The sequence below is a fragment of the Peromyscus leucopus genome, chromosome 16_21 (genome assembly GCF_004664715.2).
Source record: "Peromyscus leucopus breed LL Stock chromosome 16_21, UCI_PerLeu_2.1, whole genome shotgun sequence".
NCBI classification, from domain to species: domain Eukaryota; kingdom Metazoa; phylum Chordata; class Mammalia; order Rodentia; family Cricetidae; genus Peromyscus; species Peromyscus leucopus.
Genome location: NC_051084.1, coordinates 37,496,656 through 37,523,399, shown reverse-complemented (window position 1 = coordinate 37,523,399; position 26,744 = coordinate 37,496,656). Strand labels below are relative to the sequence as shown.

At 50.4% G+C, this 26,744-nt stretch overlaps 1 protein-coding gene and 1 long non-coding RNA gene across 3 annotated transcripts; one reads left to right on the top strand and one right to left on the bottom strand.

Moving 5' to 3' along the window:
• Positions 1 to 677: 677 nt before the first annotated feature.
• Positions 678 to 20,468, bottom strand: LOC119086739. Of its 2 annotated transcripts, none has more exons than XR_005090080.1 (3): positions 19,296 to 20,466; positions 18,900 to 19,057; positions 678 to 814 (listed from the first exon to the last, which is right to left on the bottom strand). It is a non-coding gene; the product is annotated as an uncharacterized LOC119086739 (long non-coding RNA). The 2 variants fall into 2 exon arrangements; XR_005090081.1 differs by lacking the exon at positions 678 to 814 and adding an exon at positions 12,974 to 13,960 and having other exon boundaries at positions 19,296 to 20,468.
• On the top strand, positions 14,975 to 24,158 carry Neurl3 (neuralized E3 ubiquitin protein ligase 3). Its single transcript, XM_028865648.2, has 5 exons — positions 14,975 to 16,195; positions 16,882 to 17,124; positions 21,171 to 21,659; positions 22,208 to 22,261; positions 23,593 to 24,158. The coding sequence occupies exons 2-5, from the start codon at positions 17,097 to 17,099 to the stop codon at positions 23,784 to 23,786; spliced, it is 765 nt and encodes a 254-aa protein (XP_028721481.1). The 5' UTR covers positions 14,975 to 16,195; positions 16,882 to 17,096; the 3' UTR covers positions 23,787 to 24,158.
• Positions 24,159 to 26,744: the final 2,586 nt, after the last annotated feature.

The following is a 26,744-nucleotide window of genomic DNA, read 5'->3' as shown; positions in this document are numbered from 1 at the left end:
TGTATTGGGGGGGGGCGCAAAGAGCTGATCAAGAGGACTTTGCATCCTGCGTTCCTGGGCATCCAGAACTGCCCCTCCCCTCCCTGGAGGCCTGAGGAATGGGGCATCTGGCAAGGGACAAGTGCTCCTTCTACCCCCACCCTCACCAATTCCAAGCAAACCCGTAAGCCATCTCTGTGCTCTCTCTCTCTCTCTCTCTCTCTCTCTCTCTCTCTCTCTCTCTCTCTCTCTCTCTCTTCTCTCTCTCCCCCAGCTTGCAGCATCCTGAACACTGAGTGCGTACAGTGAACGCTTTCTGAAAGCCCGACATGGTGGAGTTCCAGGAAGGGCGGGAGGTCATGTCTCTGCTGCTCTTGAATGCTGCCGGTGCCTTTTATAGGAATACCTGAAGCCAGCCTGAAAAGAATAGGCGTTCATCTCATCATTTCCTGCCACAAGCCCTGAAATCTGCTCCAGGCCCTTTGGCTTGGTGGTGCAATGTCCTCCGGCCGTCATTCAGGTCCTCACTCAGAGGTCCCAAATAACAAATTTTTTTACTGATCTCGCATTCAAGCAACATTTATTATTTAAATCTAATTCTCATAGGTTGAACTGAAGGTGGGCGGGCAGGGTGGGTGGGTGGGGGGGTAGCAGGAAGGGTCTCCTGGCTCCCCTCAGGAACTTGTCCTATCTGAAGGTCACTTGTGTGGATTCTGGTCTCTGCAGAGCTGGCTTCTGCGGCAGGTAGTCTCTTGCTTTTGAGGGGCTGTCTCAGGCTCTGCAGACTCAGTGATTCTCTGGCTCGGGCCCCTGCTGGCCTCAAGTTCATCTTGACCTGGAGACAGGTGTGAGGAAGGGATGCTGCTGCCTCATCTCCCTGGCCACCCAGGACACCTGGCTGGGGCTGCTGTATGACCGCCTGGGCACAGCTGCTGTCTCAGCACAGAGTTTACCCTGTAAGCAAGATCCGTCTTGAACTCCTAGGGAGGCAGGCAGGCACACAGCTGCTCTCACCCGGAAGAGTCCTATACACACACACACACACACACACTGGCAGAGACACAGTGTTGTACACCGGGTGTGTGTGTGTGCCTGACAGACACAAGAATAAAGGCACAAGGTGGCCAAGGTCATGCATGACTATACAGAGTCAGCTGAGTCTCTGAACAGAATACATTCGTCTGGAACCTCATCCTGAGCTCTAGGTAGGGAAGACTGGCTGGACATAGCTCTTGATCTATCCAAGGGACCGGTGCCCTGGCTGGCCTTGGAGCAGCCCCAAATACTTGCACTAAAGTATGATAGATGGTTTGGGGTGAGGAGGCACCTGTTAATCCCAAGGGTGAAGGGAGCCTTTGACTCCGGGAGACAGCTGGGAAGGAACATCTTCCTCTCAGACACTGAATGATGACTTGAAGGCGGGGCAGGAAGCGGAGGGTGGCTGGCTCTACATCGTGGTGGCATGCTCCGGGAGCCTCTGGGTCTGGTGCACAAAATATGGGTCTGTCAGTGAGGGATACTGCAGTAGAGCTTGACCAAAGGGTTGGCGCTTTGGGATCCCTCAGATCTCCTTAAAATGCTGGGCCAGTGGGAGGGAGGTGCCGGTGCCCGTACTGGTAGCTGGATGCGTGTGCTAATGAGTTGGACCCACTCCGTGGTAGAGCATCCTTCCTCTTTGCTAAGCAGTCAATCTCGGGTTCGCTGTCACTGTCAAGGGGAAGCAGGGAAATGAGGCTGCCTAAGAATACCAGGCGGTAGCCAGGCGGTGGTGGCGCACGCCTTGAATCCCAGCACATGGGAGGCAGAGGCAGGTGGATCTTTGTGAGTTCGAGGCCAGCTTAGTCTACAGAGTAAGTTCCAGGACAGCCAGGACTGCTTCACAGAGGAACCCTGTCTTGGGAAGAAAAAAAAAAAAAAAAAAAAAAAAAAAAAAGAATACCAGGCTGTGTTGTCCAGCTAAGGAAGCCATGGCGAGCTGGGCAGGGAGATTCCTGCTGGACTCCAGAGTCTTCGGAAGACCCTTCCTGCTTTTCATGAGCTCTGCCCTGGGTTCTCCAGATCAAGAACTCCGGAGGGGAGAAGCTTCCAAGTCCAGAGTTCTGTATCAGCAACTAACCCGTGGGCTTTCTGTCCAAGCAGTCTGCCACCCTCTGATTTCGTCGATGGGGAAACCAAATCTGAGATAGAGTAGGAGGCACGCTGTAGATGAGTGACTGAGAATGTTGTGCTTTTTCTGAGCGCTATAGAGGCTGGACAGGGACACACTGGAAGCTTGTTGCCCTCGGGCTAGTGGATGCACAGCTCCCATCTCTAGCCTGGGGATCTCCAAGCACTCAGTAAATCCAGAGAACACCACTTCTGATTTCTGAACATTTTTTCTTCCTGTGGTTGGTCCTGTTTATCGAGAGCTCTGTTGTTTATCAGAATATCAAGTGCATGCTCGCAGCACACACACGGTGTGCAGGGTGTTCTGGGGAATTCGCTTTTCTGGGTAAGGCAGGGTTAACTGGAAGCCCGTGTTCTTAGGCTTTATTGAAAACGTTTCTACAAATGATGGGCATTTCCCCAGCTTAGTATTTTGAAAAGTTCTACACTTTCTAAATATGTGACCTTGGTCAAGTTACCTAACCTCAATAACCTCAGTTTCCTTATCTGTCAAATGTGCACAGTGCCAGCTCTCTAGGTTATAACAGGAAGGAGCCCTGCTTAGCCTGCTGGTTTTGCTTCAGAAGCAGCCAGTACCACTCTGTCTCCACTGTTGGCAGTGGGTCCTTGGAACTGAAGGACCATCTGCTCCAGTCTCCTCTCAGGAGACCGAGTTCTCCTGTCTCGGAAAAGTCAGGGTAATCTTGGCACCATCTGAGCCGAGGACCCTGGGTCTGGAGCCTATGTGTTCTCTGTGTTTGTTGCCTCTCCTGGGAAAGAGTCAGTTGGTGAAGGGCAAGCCTGGCCCCATCTTCCTGGCACTCACCATATCCTGTGTCACCATATCCCGACCTGTCCTCTGAGCTTAACCCAGGATCTACTCTTCCTATGAAAGAGATGGGAAGGGTTCCCCCGACTAAGAGACCTGGGCTGGGGTCTCAGCCTGATGCATCCCAGGGAGCTACTCTCTCTGCCCCCTCCTCCTTCTCTTTTTTTCCTCCCTCCCTCCCTCCCTCCCTCCCTCCCTCCCTCCCTCCCTCCTCCTCCCTTCTTTCCTTCCCTCCTCTCTCTCTCCACCTCTTTCTCTTTGTCCTTCATTTTTCTTTTGGAGATTGTGTCTTGCTGTGCTGCCCAGGATCATCTAAATTCCTAGGCTTAAGTATTTCTCCCTCTCAGCTCCTGAGTAGCTTGTGCCCCTGCCAGGCTCTGGGAGATTGTTCTGTCTAGTCCCTGGACTGACCTAGGTTGAGAGGCTGAAAAGGCTGCTCTCACGTGGGATCTCAGGAGACACCAAGTTATAGACTGTTGTAAGCTGCCACGTGGGTGCTGGGAATCAAACCCAAGTTCCTGCCGGCTGTGATGGAGGAGGAGGCAGCCATCCATGGGAAAGATGGTGCTCAGACGCCTAGCTTGGGCATGTGCCCTCACCCTACACATGTACACACGTGTACACACCCTACACATGTCCTTAATTCAGCAAATCCGGGCTGGAGAGATGCTCAGTGGTTGAGAGCACTGACTGCTCTTCCAGAGGTCCTGAGTTCAATTCCCAGCAACCACATGGTGGCTCACAACCATCTCTAGGGGATCTGATATTCTCTTCTGGCATAAATGTGTACATGCAGACAAAGCACTCTGGTGTGGGACAGAGAAAACCAATATTTTTATTTAAAACAGGTTGATTATAAATGTGATCTCTTTCTAAAAAAGAAAAGGGGATATGATATAGATATATAGGAGGATATAGAGATGATAAGATAAAAGGATAGATTAATCAACCTACTTTTAAAAGAACAACTTGTTTAAAATGTTTTACATTGGTATAAATTTTAGTTTATTGATACAAACTTGAAGTTAATATTGTTTATACTGTGTATAATATATATTTCTATTCTTGTTTGAGGTATTATGTTTATGTAACTCATTTAAAATTGTAATGGATAATTAAAAAATAGATTAATAATTAGTCATCTATGATAATCATATCTGTAGCCATGTTAGTTAAGTTTTCTAGGTATACATAGATATATTTCAGATAGATAGGTAATCTTCAAACACTTCATAGACCTAGAGAATATGGCATTTAAATAACTTAAAATTCTGTTGACATGAGACACAATTGCTCCTGGCTGCACCAATTGATCCCGAGAGAATGTTGGGCTTCTAAGACATTTCCATTTGGAAGTTTGTCTTTTTGGCACAAAATGGCCTACTGGGCAAAGAACTGCCCTTGCCTTGATGGCTGACAGTACAAATGCAATGCTGTCCTTTCTGGACAAGCGGGACACAAGGAAAGCGAGCGACCACTGTACTCTGCCAAGACAGGGTAAGATGGTCTCTCAGAATTCCTGCTTCTAAAAATGGTCTGTCAGATACTCTAGGCCTGTAGCCAATTTAAATGCACCAACAATGCTAAAAAACATTAGGTGACTGTCCAGGCTGCCAGCTGTCTTGGTCTACTTTTGCAAGATTCCCGAAAGTTGCTTGCATCCATCTACCATTTCTCAGGTACCATTATGTTCCTTCTCAGGTCTTTGATGTGGTTGAAAACTAGATAGTTGTAATTTCCTCAGTTATGATAAAAGATAAGTTAGATATAAAACCTTAAACTCACAAATATAAGATAGATATTACATCTTTAATATTGCAACTGTAATTCTTGCTCGATAATTGTTTTGTTATATGTAATTTACCATGTTAAAGTTAAAACCTTACTTTTAAAAAAAAGAAAAAAAGGGAAATGCTGTGGATATCATTCTATATAAATAAAACACTGATGGCCAGTGACCAGGCAGGAAGTAGGTGGCCAGGCAGGAAGTAGGTGGGACAAGGAGAGAGGAGAATTCTGCGAAGTGGAAGGCTGAAGGAGAGACACTGCAGCCACCGCCAGGACAAGCAGCATGTGAAGACGCCGGTAAGCACCAGCCATGTGGCAAGGTATAGATTTATAGAAATGGGTTAATTAAGATATAAGAACAGTTAGCAAGAAGCCTGCCACGGCCATACAGTTTATAAGTGATATAAGCATCTGAGTGATTATTTTAATACGTGGATTGTGGACTGCGGGCTTGGGAATCTGGAGAGAAGCCCTCCAGCAACAGCACTCATACATAAAGTAAATAAAATAAAATAAAATAAAATAAAATAAAATAAAATAAAATAAAAATAAAATAAAATAAAATAAAAAGACAGCAAGTCCATAGAAGTTCAAGTCCCTTAAAGGGCACAGCATATGCATAAAAACCTATGTACATCCTGTGTACTTTTTCAAAAATGTTTTGTGTGGGTATGAGGTGTGTGTGTTGTTTGTGTATGAGTGCAGAGGTCAAAGGACAGTCTCTGGTATCAGCCCTTGTCTTCTACTCTGTTTGAACATCCTCATGACTGATGCATGTGCTGGCTAGCTGGCCACAGGCTGTTCCTGTTTCCCATTCCCATCCTGCCATAGGTGCACCGGGATTACAGATGCGTGCCCTACCACATCCAACTTTTTTGTGGGTTCCAGGGATGCAAAACTCAGATCCTCACAGTGAGTGATCCTCACAGTCAGGGTGGTTAACTACTGTGATGAAAAACCCATGACCCAGGAGCAAGTCTGGGGAAGAAAGACTTTATTTGGCTTACACATTCTGAGTTACAGTCCAGTGAGGGAAGCCAAGACAGGAACTCAAAGTGGACAGGGACCTGGAGGCAGGAGCTGATGCAGAGGCCATGGAGGGGTGCTGCTTACTGGCTTGCTCTCATGGCTTGCTCAGCCTGCTTTCTTATAGAACCCAGGACCATCAGTCCTGGGGTGGCCCACCCACAATGGGCCAGACCCTCCTCCATCAGTTACTAATTAAGAAAAATGCCCGGCTGGGCGGTGGTGGCACACGCCTTTAATCCCAGCACTTGGGAGGCAGAGGCAGGTGGATCTCTGTGAGTTCGAGGCCAGCCTGGTCTCCAAAGCGAGTTCCAGGAAAGGCACAAAGCTACACAGAGAAACCCTGTCTCGAAAAAACCAAAAAAAAGAAAAAAAAGAAAATGCCCAACTGAGGGAAAGATGCCCTTCCCCTCCCTTGACCCTACCACCTGTGGTAGGGACAAGGGAGCCGCCCCTCCCCATAACCAGCTGCAGCACCCAGGAAAGTGGACCCTGCACCTCACCTGGCAGCACAGTAGAGCTGACCCTGTTGGCGGAGGCGTGGGTGAGCCAGCCCCGAAGTTGTGAGCATGGGAGAGCTGTCCCCATTACTCATCAGTCATGTGGCAGCATGGGCAGGGGGAGAGATGCCTCCCTATCAACACCTGAGGCAGGTGGGAGAGCTGGCCCTGAGGTCATAAGATCGAGAGAGCTGTCCCTACCCCTCATCAGCTGCAGCACTCGGGAGAGTGGCCCCTGCACCCTGCCTGGGCAACCCAGAAGAGCTGGCCCTGACGGTGTGCATGTGGGAGAACCAAACCTGAGGATGTGAAAGCAGGAGAACTGGCCCTGTTCCTTGCTCAATGGTGCAAGGGGTGAACTGGCCACGGCAATGCTGGAGAGCTCACCCTGGGGTGAGGATAAGGGAGAGCTGGCCGGCTAACCCTGCAACTACCCAGGCCCAGAACTAGGGTTAAGTATCGACTCACCCCAACATCCACCCCATTTGTGATTTGCTGGAGCATGGTGTGGGGGTGTAGGGGTCCTGTGGACCCAGGGCTGCAGGATCTCCATGACACAGGGTAGCAGGGAGATGTCCAGGAAGAGTCTCAGTGGCGTAGCAGAGGCCAGGAGCCTCGAACCAGACTAATGATTCTTGACGATGAATGCCTGCATGTAAAGATGTATGGATAAAGGGGTTTACTGCGTGATTCACTGGGTCACACTGCAGCTTCCATGGCGAGATGTTCCCTTTCTTCCTCCCCTCCCCCCTTTTTCTTTTAAATTTTATCTTGTTTTGGGGTGTGTGGGGGAGTTTGCAGGGGCAGATGTGAGAGTATGGGAGATGGGTGGGGTCAGGATGCATGATGTAAAAGACACACAGAATTAATAAAAGGAAAGTTAAAAAGAAAAGAAAAGAAAATGCCCAACAGGCTTGCTTGACTACAGCTGGATCTCATGGAGGCATCTTCTCTACTGAGGCTTCTTCCTCTCAGATGACTCTAGCTTGTGTCACGTTGACGTAAAACTGGCCAGCACCTGTGGCAAGTACTTAACCCACTGAACCATCTCCCAGCCCACATCCTGTCTACTGTAAACCATCTAGATGACTTATTATACCTAGTGCAATATCAATGCTCTGGAAAACCATTCTTTACAAGGTTTTTTTTTTATTTGAATGTTTTGTCTGCATGTATGCCTGTGTACCATGTGCATTAACAGCGCCTGCAGAGGCCAGAAGAGGGTGTTGGATTTCCTGGAACTCCGATTGAGTTACAGACAGTGGTGAGCCACCATGTGGGTGCTGGGAATCAAGCCCAGGTCCTCTGCAGGAGCAGCCAGCGCTCTTCATCACTGAGCTAGCTCTCCAGCCTGCAAATCATTCATATGCTGCATTGTTTATGGGGCAGTGGCAAGAAGAAAGCCTGGGCGCGGTCCATCAGTAGTTCTGCTCTCTTTTAGAATGTTCTGTATGTGTGGCAGGTTGACTCTCAGGTATAGAGGGCTGAGTGTACCGAGAACTCTGGACTAAAGTGAGCCTGGAATGAGAGCTGCGTGTGGGGGTGAGACTCCCCATCTGCCTCCTGCCCTCTTCTCGGGCTGTGGATGCTTTCGGTGGCTAAGTTCTATTTCTGCCATGCATATCTGTCCTGAGGGATGAAATTAATCAATATCCTTTGTGCCTCTCCCGAGCAATGGCAAGAGTCTTAAAAGCTCCAGCCCCAGTTGGCCTCCTCCCACGTCTATACATTGTCATCTGCACCGGGTTTCAATCTGATTCTGCCGTTGTGAATTATTTAGTATCACTGTTGATAGAAATCAATGACTTGGTATACTTAAACATTGCTGGCTGTTTTTGTTGACGGTGGCAGGCTGTATTCTCCCAAGATAGGGACGACTGCATCTCCCATCCCACATGCAGTGGGACCTTGTTACTCTTTATCGAGACAGAGTCTGATTCTCCTCCAGCATCTGGGCTAACCATGGTGACTCGTTTGAGTCAGCGGATGTGGTGGAAGGGGCACTGTGTCACTTTTGAGGCTGTGTGGCTGTCCCTGATTTCTTAGAACTCTTGCTTTGGACACTCCCATGCATAGGCCATTTGTCAACAGTCTCCGTTCAGCATCATCTTTCACATCCAAGTTTGGGTGCTAGACATGTGGCTGAAGAAGCTTCCATGTGCTCCTAGACCCCAGAAACTCAAGACTGCAGCAGAGGCCCCGAACATCAGAAAACAAAGTCCCCCCATACCTTGTGAGACTTCCTGACCCACAGAATCTAAGACTACAATGAGATGGTTGAAAGACAGGCATGAAGCGGGCAGTGGTGGCGCACGCCTTTAATCCCAGCACTCGGGAGGCAGAGGCAGGTGGATCTCTGTGAGTTCAAGGTCAGCCTGGGCTACAGAGTGAGTTCCAGGAAAGGCACAAAGCTACACAGAGAAACTCTGTCTCAAAAAAACAAAACAAAACAAAAAACAAAAAACAAAACAAAACAACAAAAAAAGAAAGACAGGGATGATGCAATCCCAGCACTTGGGAGGCTGAAGCAGGAGAATAAGAGTTGGAGGCCAGCCTGGGGTCACATAATGAGTTCCCAGGGAGTCTGAGAAACCTATCTCAGAAGTGATCAAACCAGGTATGGTGGTGCATGCCTGTAATCCCAGAAGGGATTACACTTGGGAGGCTGAGGCAGGATTATAGGAGTTCAAATTTGTCTTCTGCTACACAGCAAGTTTGAGGGCCAGCCTGGGCTACTTAAGACCTGTCTCAGAAAAACAAAACCCCAAATAATAATAATAAAAGTAACAAGAATACATTTAATTCATTTAAATAAAAAAATAAAATCTTTTACTTGATTAACTTTGAGGTGATTTTGTGACAGGAAAAGATCCCTCTTATCGGTACCATAAGCCATAGGAATTTTATTGAGAATCTTGAATAATAGACCTATTGGGAAGCTCCACTGTGGCCCACTCCTCTCATTCCAGACCCCTCAGAAAGCCCACCAAGAGTTGGCTCCTCCCCTGGAGATGCTCAAGACCTTGCCTACAGGGTATTTAAGACACGGTCTCTAGACCTGCCACATGATTTCTCTCCTGCTTTCTCCCCCTACCCCGAGAATCACCCAGGGGTGCTTTGCTCATTAAATCTGGACGTTTAATTTGGTCTGATCTGATTTATTGCATTGACAGAGAAACCCAGGGTATGGAAACCTTTCAGATCTTGTTTTTTTCTGCAAGTATCCTTCTTCTCTTACTTTTTTATTTGTCTTTGTTTTTTGAGATAGGGCGTTTTATGTAGCCCAGGCTGGCCTTAAATTCACCATCCTGTTGCTTAAGCCTCTGGTTTGAGAATTTTAAGTATATACTGTGACCAGCCTTCCTGATTTTTTTTAACTTAAAATTATTTTTTTTCAATTTTTGAGACAGGGTCTTATGTAGCCTAGGACTAGCCTCAAACTCACTGTGTAGCCAGGGACGATGTTGAACTCCTTGTGGGGGTCTCTGCAAATGCTAAGGCTGGCAGAGAACCAATCCAAGAGAGGCAAGAAGGAAATCCAGTTCGACGTGACTTAGCTTCGGGGGGGTCAGTCTATGACCATCCAATTGGGGAGTGTGGCAGCAGGCGGGTGTGGTGCTGGAGCAGTAGCTGAGAGCTCACATCTTATCCACAAATCAGAGGCAGAAGAAGAGAAAGAGATGTAACAGGAGTGATGGGGGATTTTAAACCTTCAAGCCCACCCCCAATGACACGCCTCCTTCAGCATGGCTACACCTTCTCCAACGAGGCCACACCTCCTAATCCTTCCCAAAACACTTTCACCAACTGGGGACCAAGCATTCAAATATAAGAGCCTATGGGGGCCACTCTCATTCAAACCACCACACCACCCTGGACATAACAGCCCTCATGGCACTCAGCTTGACCACTTTGTAGTACTTACCTAAACACCAAGGCTTACCTGAGTGGGCAATGGACAATAACTGGGTTTTTCTTAATCTCTGGTTACTCAGAATTAGGACAATGCTTGGCACACAGTAGGTACCTAGTAAACTCTCTCTCTCTCTCTCTCTCTCTCTCTCTCTCTCTCTCTCTCTCTCTCTCTCTCTCTCTCTGGGGTATTGGGAAGGGGAGCACCTGCATGGCCTCACTAGGAGTTGGCTACTTTTTAAAAGAAGGATTAATTTTTAAATTTTACATATATGAATGTTTTGGCTGCACGCATGTCTGTGTACTGTGAACATGCTTGGTACCCATGGAGGCTGTAAGAGGGTGTTGGATCTCCTGGAAATGGAGTTACAGATGGTAGTGAGCCACCATAGGGGTGCTGAGAACCTAATCCGGGTCCTCTCTGGGAGCAGTAAGTGCTCCACATTGCTGAGCTATTTTCCAGCCCTGTGGCTGGCTACTTTGTCAGCATGCTTTGGCCTACCCCTCCTGGCCCCTACTGCCAATAACAGCTGACTGACACACGCCTGGGGGCTTTTGCTATTGATTTGGAGAACTCAGTGGCCCCCCAGAGTTGTTAGAATGCTCATGGGACAAGCTGAATTTGGAGCCTTGGTGACAGGATCTTTTCCCACAGTCCCTCTCATATCCACCAGGGGGCAGTGCTGACCAAGCCATTCCTGTACCTCCCTGCGTTCCTTCAGAAGTTTCAGGATGGAAGGGGCATAAACCAAGGCAGATTTAGATTATGTGCCCTTTGGGAATCCAAGTGATGGCACTCTTTGTCTGTGCACAGCTATATAACAGCCACCCCAGTTCTTGGAGGTATTTCTTCAGTCCTACACATCTACAGGACGCCCACTCCCGACTTTTGCATCAGAGTGGTGGTACCTAAACTTTGTGTGAATGGAAGTGTGTGTGTGTGTGTGTGTGTGTGTGTGTGTGTGTGTGTGTGTGTGTGTGAATATTCTGGATCTTTCCTGACATCTACCTCACAGTCTTGAGGTGATAGTGTTTTGTATAATAGTACAGCGATCCCTTGGTCGCCATGGAGACTAGTTCTGGGACTCATGTGGATGCCAAAACCACGGATGTTCAACAATGATCAGCACTTACAGATTGTTTTTCTTTTTGAAACAAAATCTTCTGTAGCCCAGGCTGGCCTCAGACTTGGTATGTAGCTCAGGATGCCCTTGGACACAGCCTCCTGTGTCCACTTCCCGAGTACATACCACCATGTCTGGTTTCCGCATTGCTAGGGGTAGAACCCGGGGCTTTCTGCATGCTAGGCAAGCACTTTCCCAATGGAGGAGCCCCATCCCTAGCCCTAGTTCTTAAATTTAACCTATGTGTGTCAATGTTCAACCTATGCATGTATCCAGAGAAAGGTAAACTTCAAACCACCTGGGAGTGCTTTGGAACACCCAGTGCTATGGAAATGCCATGCAAATACTTGTTAGACTCTATTGTTTAGTGAACAATGACAAGTCTGTGTGTATTCTCTGAGGGTGACATTCCTCCTCCTTTTTGAGACACGGCCAGGCTGGCCTTGAATTCATGATTCTCCTGTCTCTATCTAGGATTGTAGGCATGCACCACCATGCCAAGGCTGCAGACGGGCAACTTTTACATTTGTGTGTATGTGTGTGTGTGTGTGTGTGTGTGTGTGTGTGTGTGTGTGTGTGTGCGCGTGTGTGTTGTTACAGTGCACATGTGGCATTCAGAGAATAACTTGTGAGAGATGGCTCTCCTCTTCTACCATGTGAGTCTCAGGATTGGATTCAAGTCGTCAAGCATGGTCACAGACACCTTTACTCTCCCAATCTCTTGGCAGGTCACCAGGTGGGCAAAGAGGCGATTATACCTCCCGGTTTGCCGCTGGCAAATCCTTGTTAGCCACTTCTGTGTTCGTGGCCTTGGTTGTTCACGGAGCTAGCATTCTGGCATTGCAGACCCCTACCATCTTATGTGATAATGTCGGGATCCTGGGATGCTGATGGCTGGGCCCGATGGAGCTGGGCTGCCCACCAGTGTCCCAGTTCAGGTAGAGCTCCTGCCTCTGCTGGACCACAGGCTGGCCTGGGCCCCCACGTGGTCTGCAGCTTGCTCACCACTCCAGCTCCTTCTCAGGGAAGGAGGCATCTCTGAGGTGGTCCACAGCCCTTTGTCATGATCGGGGCTGGCCAAGTTGAGGGCTGACTGCCACCAGGAGGCCCCATGAGGTGACAAGCTGGCCCTGGCTACGGGGAGTGTCGGGGAGCTTCAGGATGACTAGAAGAGGTGTGGGGGCCTCAGAAGGTGCTGTGGCAATTGCTGGCTCTGTTCCGGGGTTGTGGGTTCACAGGACCTCGATGCCTCCTGCAATACTGATTACAGCCAGCAGAGGCCGCCCTAGCCACTGCCGGAGTTCTTTAAGACGATGGCCAGTGTTACCCTGGAGAACAGAGCCTGTCCTGTCCTGGGAGCATGCCTTCCCAGGCACCAGCTTTGCTGGCATGGTGGCACATAGGGCACCATAGGAGGTCCCTAGTGGGCACTCAGGTGGCCTATCAGCTGCTATTTGTAAAACTCCTACTATGTGTCAGCCCAGTCAGCTAAATACTGACAGAGCCAGTAATGAACCACTAAAGAGGGCAGAGCTACGTGGCAGTGAGGGCAGACGCTTTTTTTTTTTTTTTTTGACAGGGTCTGACGTAGCCCAAGCTGACCTCAAACTTGCTATGTGTCCAAGGATGACTTTGAACTCACTTAAAAAAAAATCAGTTTGAGTGCGCACACACAATGTATATGTATGGGTGTGTAGGTCAGGGGACAACTTTTGGACTTGATCTTCTCCTTCTACCTTTGTGTGGGTTTCTGGAGATTGAGCTCAGGTTGCTAGGGTCATGCGGCAAGCAAGCACCCTTACCCACTGAGCAATCTCCCAGGAACTGTGTACGCTCCTTGTGCCTCGGTTTCCCCTTCTGTGAAATGGAAGAGGTTCTAGATGGACCCTTTCTGAGGACTTCCACCGCAAGGACTGTCAGGTTAGTGCAGTATTGGACTTACAACAGCAATGTCTAGGAGAGTATTCTCTGTCCTTCCCTTCATAAAGGTTATTTATGGCTAGATCCTCCATCCGAAAGGCAGACTTAGAAGAGGAGGAAGCTGCCTTTCTTATTAGCATATATTCACTGAACAAAACAATGATGCCATCATGCCGTTTTCACACACATTTGTAACGTGCTTTGATCATATTTAACTCCCATTGCCATCCTCTGCCTCTTCCTTCCAGCTGAGCATGGTGGCCCACACCTATGACCCCAGAACTTTGGAGACTGAGGCAGGAAGCTGGCTTTGAATTCCAAACCAGCCTGGGAGAAGGAGTGAAATCTGTCTCCAGTCGACAAAGCTCCACCCACAAGGAGCCCCTTGTACGTTCAAGTCTTCCTCTCTTCCTTTGGCATCCCAGGGATCGAACCCAGGACCTCAGGCATGCCGAGCACGCACTGTATCACCGAGCTACAGCTCCTAGCAGTATGTGCCGTACTTTTTAAATTCTGCATTCTTTGTAGGAGAGGAAACTGATGACGTCTGCCTTTCTGAGTCTGGCTTGTTTCACTTAACGCGATCTCCAGTTCTGGCCCTTTCCCTGCAAATGACAGAACTCCATTCTTGACGGCTGAAGAAAACTGCATTGCACAGACTCACATTTCCCTCATCTGTTGATGGGCGCCCCGGCTAACTGCACAACTCGGCTGGTGTGAGGAGTTCTCAGTCGCCTCTGTGACAAAGCACAAGCATTTAGTACGGATGTAAAGTTTTATGATACCTGGAGCCTTCCAGAAATAGAAACCCAGGTGGAGGAGGAGGAGGAGCATACAAGGATCCACCTCAAGCTGAGGGGTTCTTGGTAATTACTGAGGGAGGGGGAGTCATCTTTGTTCAGGGTGTAACCACTAGAAAATTGCCTTCGATCCATTCAGTAACCCACACCCATGTATATGTCTGCTGGCAAGCTTAATTAAATTCAGTGGGTCATAAAAAAAAAAAAGGAATGGTAGTTGGAGAGGGACTTGTTGGGAAGAAGAAGGGGTCCAGATGGGGTAGGAGGGGACAAGAGAGAGATGGGGTGATTATGATCAAAATACATCATACACAGGCTTACTGATTCTCCAGAGGACCCCAGTTGTCAGGACTCACAATTGCCTGTCAGTTTAGCTCCAAGTGGATCCAAAGCCTCTGGCCTCCAAGGACACCCACATTCAGGCACATGTACATACAGACACATACAATATACATAATAAAAATAAAATTTAAGGTTGAAAAATAGCCGAGTGGTGGTGGCGCACGCCTTTAATCCCAGCACTCAGGAGGCAGAGGCAGGCTGATCTCGTGAGTCTGAGGCCAGCTGGTCTACAGATGGAGTTCCAAGATAGGGTCCAAAGTTACACAGAGAAACCCTGTCTTGAAAACCAAAACCAAACCAAGCAAAAGAAACATTGAAAAATACACTATATACATGTATGAAATTGTCAAAGACTAAATAAAATAGTATTTCAAAAGAAAAAAATGAAGACACAGGACTGGGAATGTAACTAAGTTGGTAGGGTGACTTGCCCAGCAGGCATGAAGCCCTGGTGTGTGTGTGTGTGTGTGTGTGTGTGTGTGTGTGTGTGTGTGTGTGTGATTTTTTTTAAAATTAAATGAATTTGTTTTTGCGGGTAGAGATATGTACATGCCGTGAACACGTGTGAGGGTCAGAGGGACAGCTTTCGACAGTCAGTTCTCTCCTTCCGCCATGTGGGTCCCTGGGATTGAACCTGGGTGGTCAGGCGTGTGTCTTTACCCAGAAGGCCATCTCACCAGCCTCCAAGGCCCAGTTTAGATCCCCAGCATTGGAGAGCGGAGGCAGGAGGATTGGGAGGTTAAGGTTATCCTCAGCTACGCCGTGAGTTCACGGCGAGGCTGTATGGAGCCTTGTTTCAAATAAGAAAGACCCAAAGAAGGGGGAAGTCTGTGCATTTGCATGCTGGTTTGCACTTGAGCCCGAGAGTGACCGTAAATACTATTACAGTGGAGAACACTGGGGCAAAGGTGGGTGTGTGTTCACAGATGGTGATAAGCTGGGCGGGGCCTAGCAAGAACAGTCTGTTCAGGTTCTCCCCTGCCCTGATGTCAGGGGCAAGCATAGAGTGAGGGGCTCAGGCCTGGCTTCATGGGAGAAAGGTGGGGTAAAAAGAGGGGGGTCTTCCTGTCTCTGCTACCTTCCCAGATGTCTAGAATGGATGTCCTGGACCCCATTAGTGTAGTAGCTAAATTCACTTGGACGTGGGTGTCTGGGCTTGCCTGTCTTTTCCATCTGCTGGCTGCCGGCCTGAGCAGGCTACCGGTCCTGCCCACGGGGCCACACCACCTGCCTGCTGGTGTACAACCAACCCTGTAATTTTCTATAAAGGCTAAAGTCCCAGAGCGGGCACCTTGATAAGGTGCCGCACATACTTCTGGTAGGGGAATGCGGTTTATCAGGAAGGAACTCTTGGCTCCAGCCCTGGGCAGCCACCCAAGGCAGCCAATGCCACAGGTAAGGCCCAGCAGCAAGGGAGGAGCAGCTAGGACTACCCAGAGACTGGTGTGCCTGCCAGGAGGTGCCAGGAGCCTGGGCCTCTCGGACTGGGCCAGGCAGGGCACTGGACCAACTGCAACCTTTAGGATCCACAGGCCTCCGGCTCAAGCAGTCGGACTTACTCTTGAGCTGTTACCTCTGGCCTCGGCAGAAGGAATACATCTAGTGTGGAGACAAAGGGCACTCAGCAAGGGTGTGTCAGGAAAAGAGAAGTCCAGGGGTTACGGCAAAGTCTGAGGTAACTGGGGCTACCGATGTCACCCGCCTTCTTCTCCCCACTTCTCACTTCGGCACGGCTGCTGGCTGGAAGAGGTCCTCAGATCAGCACCTCCTGGTTCCCATTTTATAACTTGGGTACCCCGGAGGTAAAGAAGACCAAAGGATCTGAGTGAGGTAACACAGTGGGCACAACCTGGGTCTCCACGTCTCCATGTCCCTCCTCAGTGGAGACAGGGTTTCTCTGGGTAGCCCTGGCTCTCCTGGAACTCGCTCTGTAGACCGGGCTGGCCTGGAACTCATAGTGATCTACCTGCTTCTGCCTCCCGAGTGCTGGAATTAAAGGTTTGTGCCACCGCCTCCTGGCACTATTCATTTCTGTAAGGGTCCAAAAAAATCACTGATGGTGGCCTTGATCTGGAGTCTCAAGAGAGACTCAAGTTGTTGTTGTTGGTGGTGGTGGTGTGTGTGTGTGTGTGTGTGTGTGTGTGTGTAGGGGGATGCAGAGTATCTGTAAACCTCCAAACCAGCCTGACTACCAGGCAGGCTCAACGGCACAGGTCCCAGGATTTAGCTTGTTCAGTTTAACCTACTTCAGCAGCGCTGTGCATGTGGGGTTGCCATGGTGAGCCATGCCGGCTGCATCCTGGAGTTCCTGCACGCTCTTTGAAATTGCTGATGCCCAGGTCTCCCCGCCTCCTCCAGGCCAGGGGCACCAGAGTCTTTGCAGGGGGTTGGGGGTGGGCCCAGGTGTTTACTAACATGCTGTGGGAGGTTGTAATTCACAGACAAGGGCTGATTAGAAGTCAGAGAGAAAACCCTGTGCAGGAGCCACGGTCCCAGTCCCTGTTTCCTTTTCTCAGGCCGCCTTGCTGCAGCGGGTCTACTGTGAGCCACGAGACATCGTGGGGAAAGTCCCGGATATCGTCATGCGTGACAGCCTCTAATTAATCATCAACCCTGTAACGTGATCTCTAGCCTATAAAAAGGGAACCTTCAGAGTCTCATAAACCTGACCACTGGCCTTCACAGACATCTCCAGAACCGAGGACTTGTGTCCCAGGAGGAGCCCAGACTAATGGGTGCCCGCCTCAGTCCTGAGGCCAGTAAGTAGACTTCCTGTATGCCCGGAGTTCACTTCTGGAGTCTAGACTGCAAGGGAGTACAGGTGGGAGAGGTCTGGAAGGGGGACAAGGGAGACCCTGAGCCATTGCCACCTAGAGTGGGTTTCTGACAAGATCTGCACGAGGGAGTCAGCGTCCGGTCTTCCCAGGAATCCAGCGGAGGCTGGGTGACCCAAGATGGCTGCAGAGATAAACATCCCTCCTCCCCCACCCGCTGTCTCTAACCAGTGTTCATCCAGGAACCGGACACAGAGAGAGAAACAGGACTGAGGTGGGTAGAAGGGTAGAGCTTTGGAGGCCCGGTAGGAAAGGAGGGATGTCAGCTTTGCCAAATTAGAGATGGCACCAGGGGCAAGTCATTCTGTCCCGGTGCCCTTGGTTTTTCTCATCTGAAGGTTGGGGACAATGCCACCCACCCTGATGGTCTTCAGGGCTCCAAATACAGAAGTCTAAATGGTAACGAGATAGGAAGTTTCTCTGAGACTCTTACCTGTACCTGCGGTCACGGTGCCCCTCAGTGGAAGGACCTGGGCGATGGGCAGGAGATAGCATTCCGGGTCTTAGCACAGAGACTGGGGCCAGGCACCCTGGAGATGCCTCGCAGGCAGAGCAGGACCCCTGCTTGGGCTCCTTGGCAAGCATCCAAGGCTCACTCAGAGTGGACAGCCACACCCTGAGAAGCCACCTCTGCTGGGGCAGCTGTGTTTGGCTTCAAGGCAGGGCGGTAACGCCAAAAGCTATGTAGTATAACAGGTACAGGTGTGTGTGTGTGTGTGTGTGTGTGTGTGTGTGTGTGTGTGTGTGTGTAGCTGAGCCCACGGTCTCCTTGGGGCTGGGAGGCCTGGAAGGGACCTTTCCTGAGACTCCCCCCCAGACCCCCCCCAAATCTCTGAGTGTTTCTACATAGGATGCAGAGAGAAGGACTGGAGCAAAGGGCTGAGTGGGTGCCTGGCACCCCAAAAGCCTTGGTGGCTGGAGGGGTGGTGATGAAGATGCTGACCATCATCTTCATCACCATCTCGGAGCAGGCAGATGATGATCCATTCCCAAAATTCCCAGAGCCTTCCCTGCAGAGATTATAATTTGCCTTCATCTGCCCAGGGCTGGAGATGACCCTAAGGACATGACTTGTGTGTCCTGAACTTCCTAGCAGTCTGGGTCAAGGCCAGTGATGTCCCTTCCTTACAGCAGTGGGGGACACAAAAGTGGGGTCATTGAAGGGGGTCCTCCTCTTACTCTGTTCCATGGAGCCTTGGGGTCTGACCTGAACGTGGGGCCCAGAACAGGAATGCTAACCTCTGAACCCTGTGCCAACCCTGCCAACTGGGGCAGCCCTAATTAGAGAGCCGTGTTTAGCGTGTGCCCACCTCTGCCACTCACCCAACCCAGCAGTGCGATCTGTCGGGTTGCGAAGTCCAAGGGTGGGAGGATTCCTGCAAGGCTCTGTGGAAGGGGCAAGGCAGGACGGAGATGGCACGTACCCCTTTAGTGCCACGGTGACCCAGCTCTAAAGTCAGGAAGCAGAGCTCATTGTAAAGGAAAGGGTGGAGCCCCTGTCGGGGACAAAGTCCTGAAGGCCTTTTATAGACTCGCTGGGCGAGGGTGGCTTTCAGCCCTGCTCAGCCTGGGCTGTGTGCCGTGATTAACCAACACGAGCCGAGAGAGAGAGAGAGAGAGAGAGAGAGAGAGAGAGAGAGAGAGAGAGAGAGAGAGAGAGAGAGAAGAGACCAAGCCTCAAGAGACCCCTTGTTGCTTACCTGTGGTGACACCTCCTGATAGTCACACTCAGGGAGTGTTACCCAGAGGCTACCGAAGGTAGGGATACGAGACCTGAGCATGCAGTTGGGAGAAGGTGGGTCAAGGGCTCTGGTCACCTAGGGACCCATGGAGGCAGCTCTGTCCCCTCAGCTTCCCCCTGTAACACAGGACACGAGAACATTAGCTCTCGCAGGCTGCGAAGGCTCCTGAGTGGTGAGGAAGCTTTGGCCACTCAAGCTGCCCCCCGGACCAAGGCTTTCTTTTCCTGGGGTGCCAAGGGACTCTCGTCCCTCAGAGGCCATTCCTAGGGCAGTCCCCTTCCTCCTGAACTGATCCCCCCCCACCAGCCAGACTCCTTTTTCTCCTCTAGGAAGTAGATGGGGCAGTGAACTGACCTTCTCTCGCTCCCAGAACAGTCCTTCCAGGCCTCTATCCTCCTGGGGATGGGACGTGGCCAGATGAGGACTGGCCACCATTTTGGGATGAGCAGTCCAGAGTTCTCAGACCCAAAGGGGATGTGAACCCTTCCCACTGAGGCTGTAGTGGACGAGGCTGGGGCTCCAACTTGGCTCTGTTTCTGCTCTGGTGGTGGACCAGAGTTGTAGCTTGTGGCCCTCAGGAGAGGACACCCCACTTCTTCCGGCAGCAGGGTCGCAGGCAACTGTCTCCAGCATCCACTCTCGTCCAGACCATTGCTCAGGTCCCTTACCAAGCCTACCCCTGGGCTTCTCCTGAGTCCTTCACCTCAGTGGTGGCTGTGACTCAGCTGAGTGACCGGGTGGGCCCTGGTGGTAGCCCCAGGAGTCCTCAGCCCTGTGTCTGGCTCCTGCAAGCAGGCCCCTGGTCGGCAAGGGGAACAGGAGACAGCCAGCTGATGGGGGGATGGGCTCTCTCCGGGGCCTGGCTCAAGTTCAGACTGAGTTCATCTTTCTTTTTTAGCCAGCAGTCAGCTGGCTTCCTCTCCTCTGCCCCACTTAGAGAGGAAAGGCAGGTCTCTGTGAGCAGATCAGCTCCTGCTGTCTTGGAGCCAGGGCTGAGAAGAAGGTTTACCCTGCAGGAAACTTTCCCTCCTGGCCGCCAAGTGCCTCTGTGCGAGAAGTCCCTTGGTTCCAAAGCCCACTTCAGGCCTTGGCTGAACAGGGGCATCTCCATAGACCCTTCTCAACTTGCACCCCGGTCTTGTGGGAAACTGCTGGGTTCCCCTCTCCCAAGACCGGGAAGTCACTTTGGGGGTGGGGTGGGGCTGATGCAGCTCACCTGTGGGAAAAGGAGGTTAGAGAAGCAGAGAGGAAGGCATGGCCATCGTGGGCCACCTGCGAGGACATGCATAAGTCAGCAAGCCGGCTCTGCTCCTCCAGGCTAGGTATTTGAAAATCCATGAGTACTGCATCTCATCTAGGGGCTGGTGAGATGGCTCAGCCAGTCAAGGTGCTTGCTGACAAGCTGACCGACTTTAGTTCAATCCCCTGAACCTACAAGATAGAAGGAAGAGAACTGACTTCGGCAGGTTGTCCTCTGACTTCCACGCATGCACCCTGGTACTCCTGCACCCAATAAAGAAGTAAGTGCTAAAAAATAAAAACAATAAACCTCAACCAGGCAGTGGTGGCGCACACGCCTTTAATGCCAGCACTCGGGAGGCAGAGGCAGGCGGATCTCTGTGAGTTCGAGGCCAGCCTGGGCTACAGAGCGACTTCCAGGGCAGCCAGGACTATACAGAGAAACCTGTCTTGAAAAACCAAAAACCAACCAACCAACCAACAACAACAACAAAAACCAATAAACCTCATCTAAGTTCGTATGCCTAAGTGTTTGGTTTCATTTTGTTTAACAACAGCTCCCTGTCTATGTAGCCCAGGCTGGCCTGGCCTGGAACCACTTACTAGACCAAGCAAGCCTGGAACTTGCCTTTACCTCCACAGCGCTGGAATTAGAGCACCATCCACCAAGCAAAGCTGCTTTTTCTATTCAATCCCAGTAATGCCCATGGCTCAGGGCTGTTTAGACAGGGCTTAGATATAGGTTCTTTGAACTTTCATTCCAGGCAGAAGGGGCGACTGATTGGGGACGGAGCAGGTAGAGTGGGCTAGCTTGGTGCTTGTGGGTTGGGGCTTGAGTGTTTTGGGGAGTGGAGGGGTGCCAGGGAACTTTGGGCAGTCAAAGTGGCCCCCAGGAGGAGGCCAGGGTCGCCTAGGGTGCTGGTCGTTTTCCGGGGGAACTGGTGGGTTAGGCTGGGCCCTCACTGACAGGCTACTCGCTCTGCCCCACAGACGCTGAGGTGCCCCGCGAGGCTCTTAGTTTCCACGGGGATGCCACCGGCTCGCAGGTGCATCTGGATGACCTGCGGAGCACCGCGCGTAGGCGCTCCACGTTCCACGATGGCATCGTGTTCAGCCAGCGGCCCGTGTGGCCCGGCGAGCGTGTAGCGCTGCGCGTGCTGAGACACGAGGCCGGCTGGTGCGGTGGCCTCCGCGTGGGCTTCACGCGCCTGGACCCTGCGCACGTGGCCCCGGCCTGCCTGCCCCCCTTCGTGTGCCCCGACCTAGAGGAGCAGAGCCCCACGTGGGCGGCGTTGCTTCCAGAGGGCTTCGTTCGCGCGGGGAATGTGGTCTGCTTCTGGGTGAACCGCCGAGGCTGGCTCTTCGCCAAGGTCAACGCTGGCCGCCCCCTCTTGCTGCGCAAAGACGTGCTGGCCCAGGGCGCCCCGCTCTGGGCGGTGATGGATGTGTACGGGACCACAAAAGCCATCGAGCTGCTGGGTGAGACAATCCTTGGGGTCCCGAACACTGTGGTTCTGGAGTGTGTGGCGTGGAGACAGAATTCCAGGTGGCTTCATGCACCTGTCTAGAGGCCCTGGTAGAACTGTTTATTCCTTCAAGTTCAGAATGCTATCAGTCCATGGCCTAGTGTAAGGATGGGCATCAGAGATTTGAAATGGGCAAAAGACTTAGCCTTGTTCTAAAGGATGATAAAATTTAAGACCAATGCCCTAAATAATGTTAGAAGGCTGGTCGTGTTTCACAAAGGAGAAAGCATTTAGATGGGGCCTTGCCGCTTAAGCAGAAGTTCACCCATACACAGGTGAAAAGCAAGCAAGCAAGCAAGCAAGCAAGCAAGCAAGCAAGCAAACAAACAAAAACAACAAACAAAACAAAAAAACCAGCAAAGATGTGAGCGCTCTCAGCTGAGATCAGCAGTGAGGAAGGCAGTGGCCGCTGAAGAACTGTGTGCGTGCATGCATGCATGTGTGCGTGCGTGTTGTGCCTGGAGCTGCTGGGCTGGCCCTGAACCTCCTTTTCTGCCTTAGATCCCAAAGCTGATGCCTGGATCACCAACGGGGAGGCAGTGCCACAGTCTGAAGGTGAGCAGACTTCCCAGCATCCTGGCACCTAGGGAAGTGGCTGGGGAGTTAGGCTGTTCAAAGCCATCTTTCTAGGTACCAGAGATGTCTCCACAGTTCACTGCCCGCTAGAGATCCAGAAACAATGTGATGTTTCTGCCTTTTAGATCATTCCCAATTAGGAGAACCACGAGCAGACACCCCCTCTTTTCTGGAACAGTCTCATGAGATCTAATCTAGCCTCACATTTACTCTGAACACTTTTTCAAGTGCTGGGATTATAGCTTACTTTAATCTCATTTTTTTTCTTGTTTTGATTTTTGTTTTTGTTTCTGTTTTTTTTGAGACAGGGTTTCTTTGTGTAGCCTTGGCTGTCCTGGAACTAACTAGCTCTGTAGACCAGGCTGCCATGGAACTCACAGAGATCCAATGGCCTCTGCCTCCTGAGTGCTGGGATTAGAGGCGTGTGCCACCACCACCTGGCTCTCAAATTTTCTTTAAAAAAAAAAATTAAAAGAAAAATTGTATGCACCACGTATGTGCTGGTGCCTTCAGAGGTCGTAAGAGGGAACTGGATCCTCTGGAGCTGGAGTTACAGACAGTTGGAAGCGGCCATGTGGATGCTGGGAATCAAACTTGGATCTCCAGCTAACCAAAAAAATTAAAGTACTGGGGAGAAACTCGACCATATATACCATGTGAATCTAGCAAGTTTTTTTTCCCTTTCCTTATATTCTATTTATCGTTAAAGCTTTATGATTAGTGTAGGGATGGATGTGGGTTGGTTTGGTTTTGTCCCCCCCCCACACCCCGCCCCTTGTACTGAGGACTAAACCTAGAACTAGGGCTTGCCCTAGGTGCCCTAGGGTCTCACGCATTAGGCAAGCCTCTACACCTCGGCTATATACCCATCCTACTTATTTTCTTTCTTTTTTGAGACAGTCTCATGTAGTCCAGGCTGGCCTCAAACTCACTATATGTAACTGAAGATGACCTTGAACTTCTGATTCCCTTGTCCCCACTTTTATCACTACTGTTTGATTGGTCTGTAACTAATAATAAAGTAGAACAATGGTAACGGCATACAGTAATAACAATTATTTAGTACTCATGATTTTTTTTTCTAGAACTTTCCATTTGATAGTTTCAGACCACAGGTAGCTGACATTAGGAGGCAGCAGCAAAGATAAGGGGTTGTTGTGTATTTTGTTGGTTTTCATTCGATTGTACGGAGTGGATTCTCAGGGCACAGTTCCTTGGCACACTGAGCTTTCCTGCCCTGTGGTAAGACCATGTGCAGGTAGGTGGCGTACCCTATGTGTGCCCCTGACCCGTGCTGTCTCCTTTTCCAGTCACGTCAGGAGAGGAGTGTGTCATCTGCTTCCACAACACTGCCAACACCCGCCTCATGCCCTGCGGCCACTCACACTTCTGCAGCGCCTGTGCCTGGCATGTCTTCAAAGACACGGCCAAGTGCCCCATGTGCCGATGGCAGATTGAGGAGGTGGCTGTCGCAACTTCAACGAAGACTGGAGAAGGCTCCTGAAGAGATGGGACCTGGCTCTGAGCCAGGCCCCTGCAAAAGGAGAAACCTCTGTCTAGACGTGGGTCAGCGAGCATGGTCACAGGCCACCAAGCCTGATCTTGGGTCAGCAAGCCTTGTTAGCCTCGAGGGAGGCTCAGTGACTCTTTCCTCAGCCACAAGTTCGGAAGAGGTTGATATGGCAAAGAGAAGTCTCTCTGGCCACTTTGGGAAACCCCCAGTGTAGCAGGGGCAGCCTGAGCCCTCAAGTTACAGCTGAGGACGTGAAGGGACGGGTCCGTGTCTGGCAGAAGCGTCAGAAGCAGGGACACAGAACATGGTGATTTTCTTGTCGATTTGTAAGATAATCAGAATAAAGTTTGTTTTTGTATTGATTGTCTCCTTTGCCGTGCTCAGTGGGAGGAGGTGGCACTCGGAGTGGTTAGGGCATTTGGGGACATGCTGTCCTGCCCTCCATGACTACACTCAGTCCTACAGTGGAGGACTGCATGGAGCTCTGGGTCCATGGGTTCTGTCGCTGACCATAGCAGGGGTTGGGGCAACACTCTCAGCCAGACCTTGCGCCTGCCAGCCTGGGTTCTGGGGACTTCGGGATGCTCTGACACTGACAGGTACTAGTGGCCAGGAAGGCCCAGTCTTGGGGCTTTCTATGGAGGAACCCCTATACCCAGCACATTTGTCAAATGTTAATCGTAGTCAGTTTACACTGTTAAAATTGAGACTGGGGAACCAAAAACTCGAGTCTCTGGGAAGTAAGATTTTTTGTAGAGGGTTTTGGGAATCTCTGATGTGTTCCTAAGGATCTATAAGACGTGTGCGTGCTCAGGGAAGGCCTGGAAGAGTCCCCAGTCTCTTGATTCTGGCTGATCTTGAGGCCTTGTGCAAAAAGGAGGTGAAGGCTGCCTCAGGACTGAAGGTGCCTCGGCCCCCGACAGAGTTCCTTGGCAGGTGTAGACACTTACTAGGTCAGAGCATTGTTTAAAAAAAAATAATCTCTGCACAATCATTAGCTGGTCAGTAACCTATCCGTACGGAGACTTCAGTTGGTGGCATGTAACAAGGGTGGCGACTCTACAGAGTTTACCCAAGAAAGCTGGAGAGCTAAGGAACACACCCCGCCGCCGAGGACAAGAAAACAGCAAGAACAGAACACCTTTGAGTGGAGGTGCTTTATTCTTCAGAGCTGTCAAAATATAATACCTACGGGGATCATTTTTTCATATGTGAGAACTTGAAATAAATGAAAGCATGGCTTGTGTTTAGGGCATCTTTGGTTGCTGGAGAAAGTCCTTGAGAGAGCCCCGATGTTAGATTTACTAGACAAATACTTTAATTCAGCTGTTACAACTGTGTTCGGATAACCCAAGGAAGCCATGTCTTGGAGTTAAAGGAGGGCTACGGATGTAGCTCAGTGGTAGAATGCCTGCGTCACATGTCAAGGCTCTGCATTCAGTTTCCAGCAGCACACACACAGACAGACACAGACACAGACACAGACACAGACACACACACACACACACACACACACACACACACACACGCACACACACACCTCAGCTTAGAGCCTCCACCTTAAGTGGGATAAAATTGCAGTTTATACCACGGGGTCCTTTTCCCTGACTCTCTACAGAGAACCAGCTCCTGAATCAATTCTTTTCACTCATTCGTCAAACCACCAGGCACATGTGGTTGCTCCCTTCTGTTCCCAGGTATAAACTGCTGGGAATGAGCTAAACAAATTCATATGCTTCACAGAAAACTATGTAGGAAACACCTCATGAACCAAAAACTCTGATAAAAAGTAGAAAATAAATGGATCAGACTGATGACCGATGTGAGGCTTTTCATCTCTTCACCACAGTTAATGTTAGAAATCATTGCCAGGTGGTGGTGGCACACGCCTTTAATCCCAGCACTCGGGAGGCAGAGGCAGGCTGATCTCTGTGAGTTCGAGGCCAGCCTGGGCTACAGAGTGAGTTCCAGGACAGGCGCCAAAGCTATACAGAGAAACCCTATCTCGAAAAACCAAAAAACAAAACAATCAAGCAAACAAATACCAAAAGACAATCTGGGTGTCTTGAAAGAGAACACACAGAAAGAATATGAAAATATCTCAGCAAGGTGATAATTTTTGCAAAAAGGGCGCACCAGTGTCCAAGCCAGGCTAGTAACACACCGGGACAACACTTTTTTCTGTGATGTAGATGGTGACTGTGTTTCATCCCATTTGTGGGAGCTCAACTAAACAATCCAACCAGATTGATTAATTGGTATGAAGAAGATTCAGGAAATGTGAGTTCTTGCCAGGCACAAGTACCTTTGCTTTAGAAAAAAAAAAAAATTCTCACAACAGGGCACTGGTGATGGACCAGAGAAACGACCCCACCCACGTCTACTTACTGAAACGGAGAGTTTGCAGACTATGGATGAAGGGGTTCCTGCAAAGATGAGCAGCTTGAAGAACTCTCTACACCCGGTTTTATAAGCTGGTGGCCAGAGGAGGTCCAAAATAGGAATCTCTGGCCAAACAGGGAGTCGTGGAGGGTCTGCCCAGGGCCAGGAACAGGGGAGAGGCGTTAACTTGGATCAGAGAAGCTAGGCAATGCTGGCAGCCTGATGATTGCAGGTCAGCGGCGGGAAGCCTGTTTGCATCCCCAAGCCGAGCGTGGCTTCTTTTGCCCAGCAACCACTGTAATCAGCTTGCAGAAACCTGGGAAGGGAGTCTTAGGGAGGGAGTGTCTACATTAGGTTGCCCTGTGGGCATGCCTGTGAGGAATTTTCCTGATTGGGTTAGTTACGTTGGGAACTCACCTTGAATGCGGGTGGCGCCATGTCATGAGCTGGGCCCCTGGACAGTGATCTGCTGCCTGACTACGGGCACACTTTGACCAACTGCACCACTGTGGCTTCCTGGAAATGATGGCCCGTAACCCAGAGCCCCTAAGTTACTTTGGTTGGGGG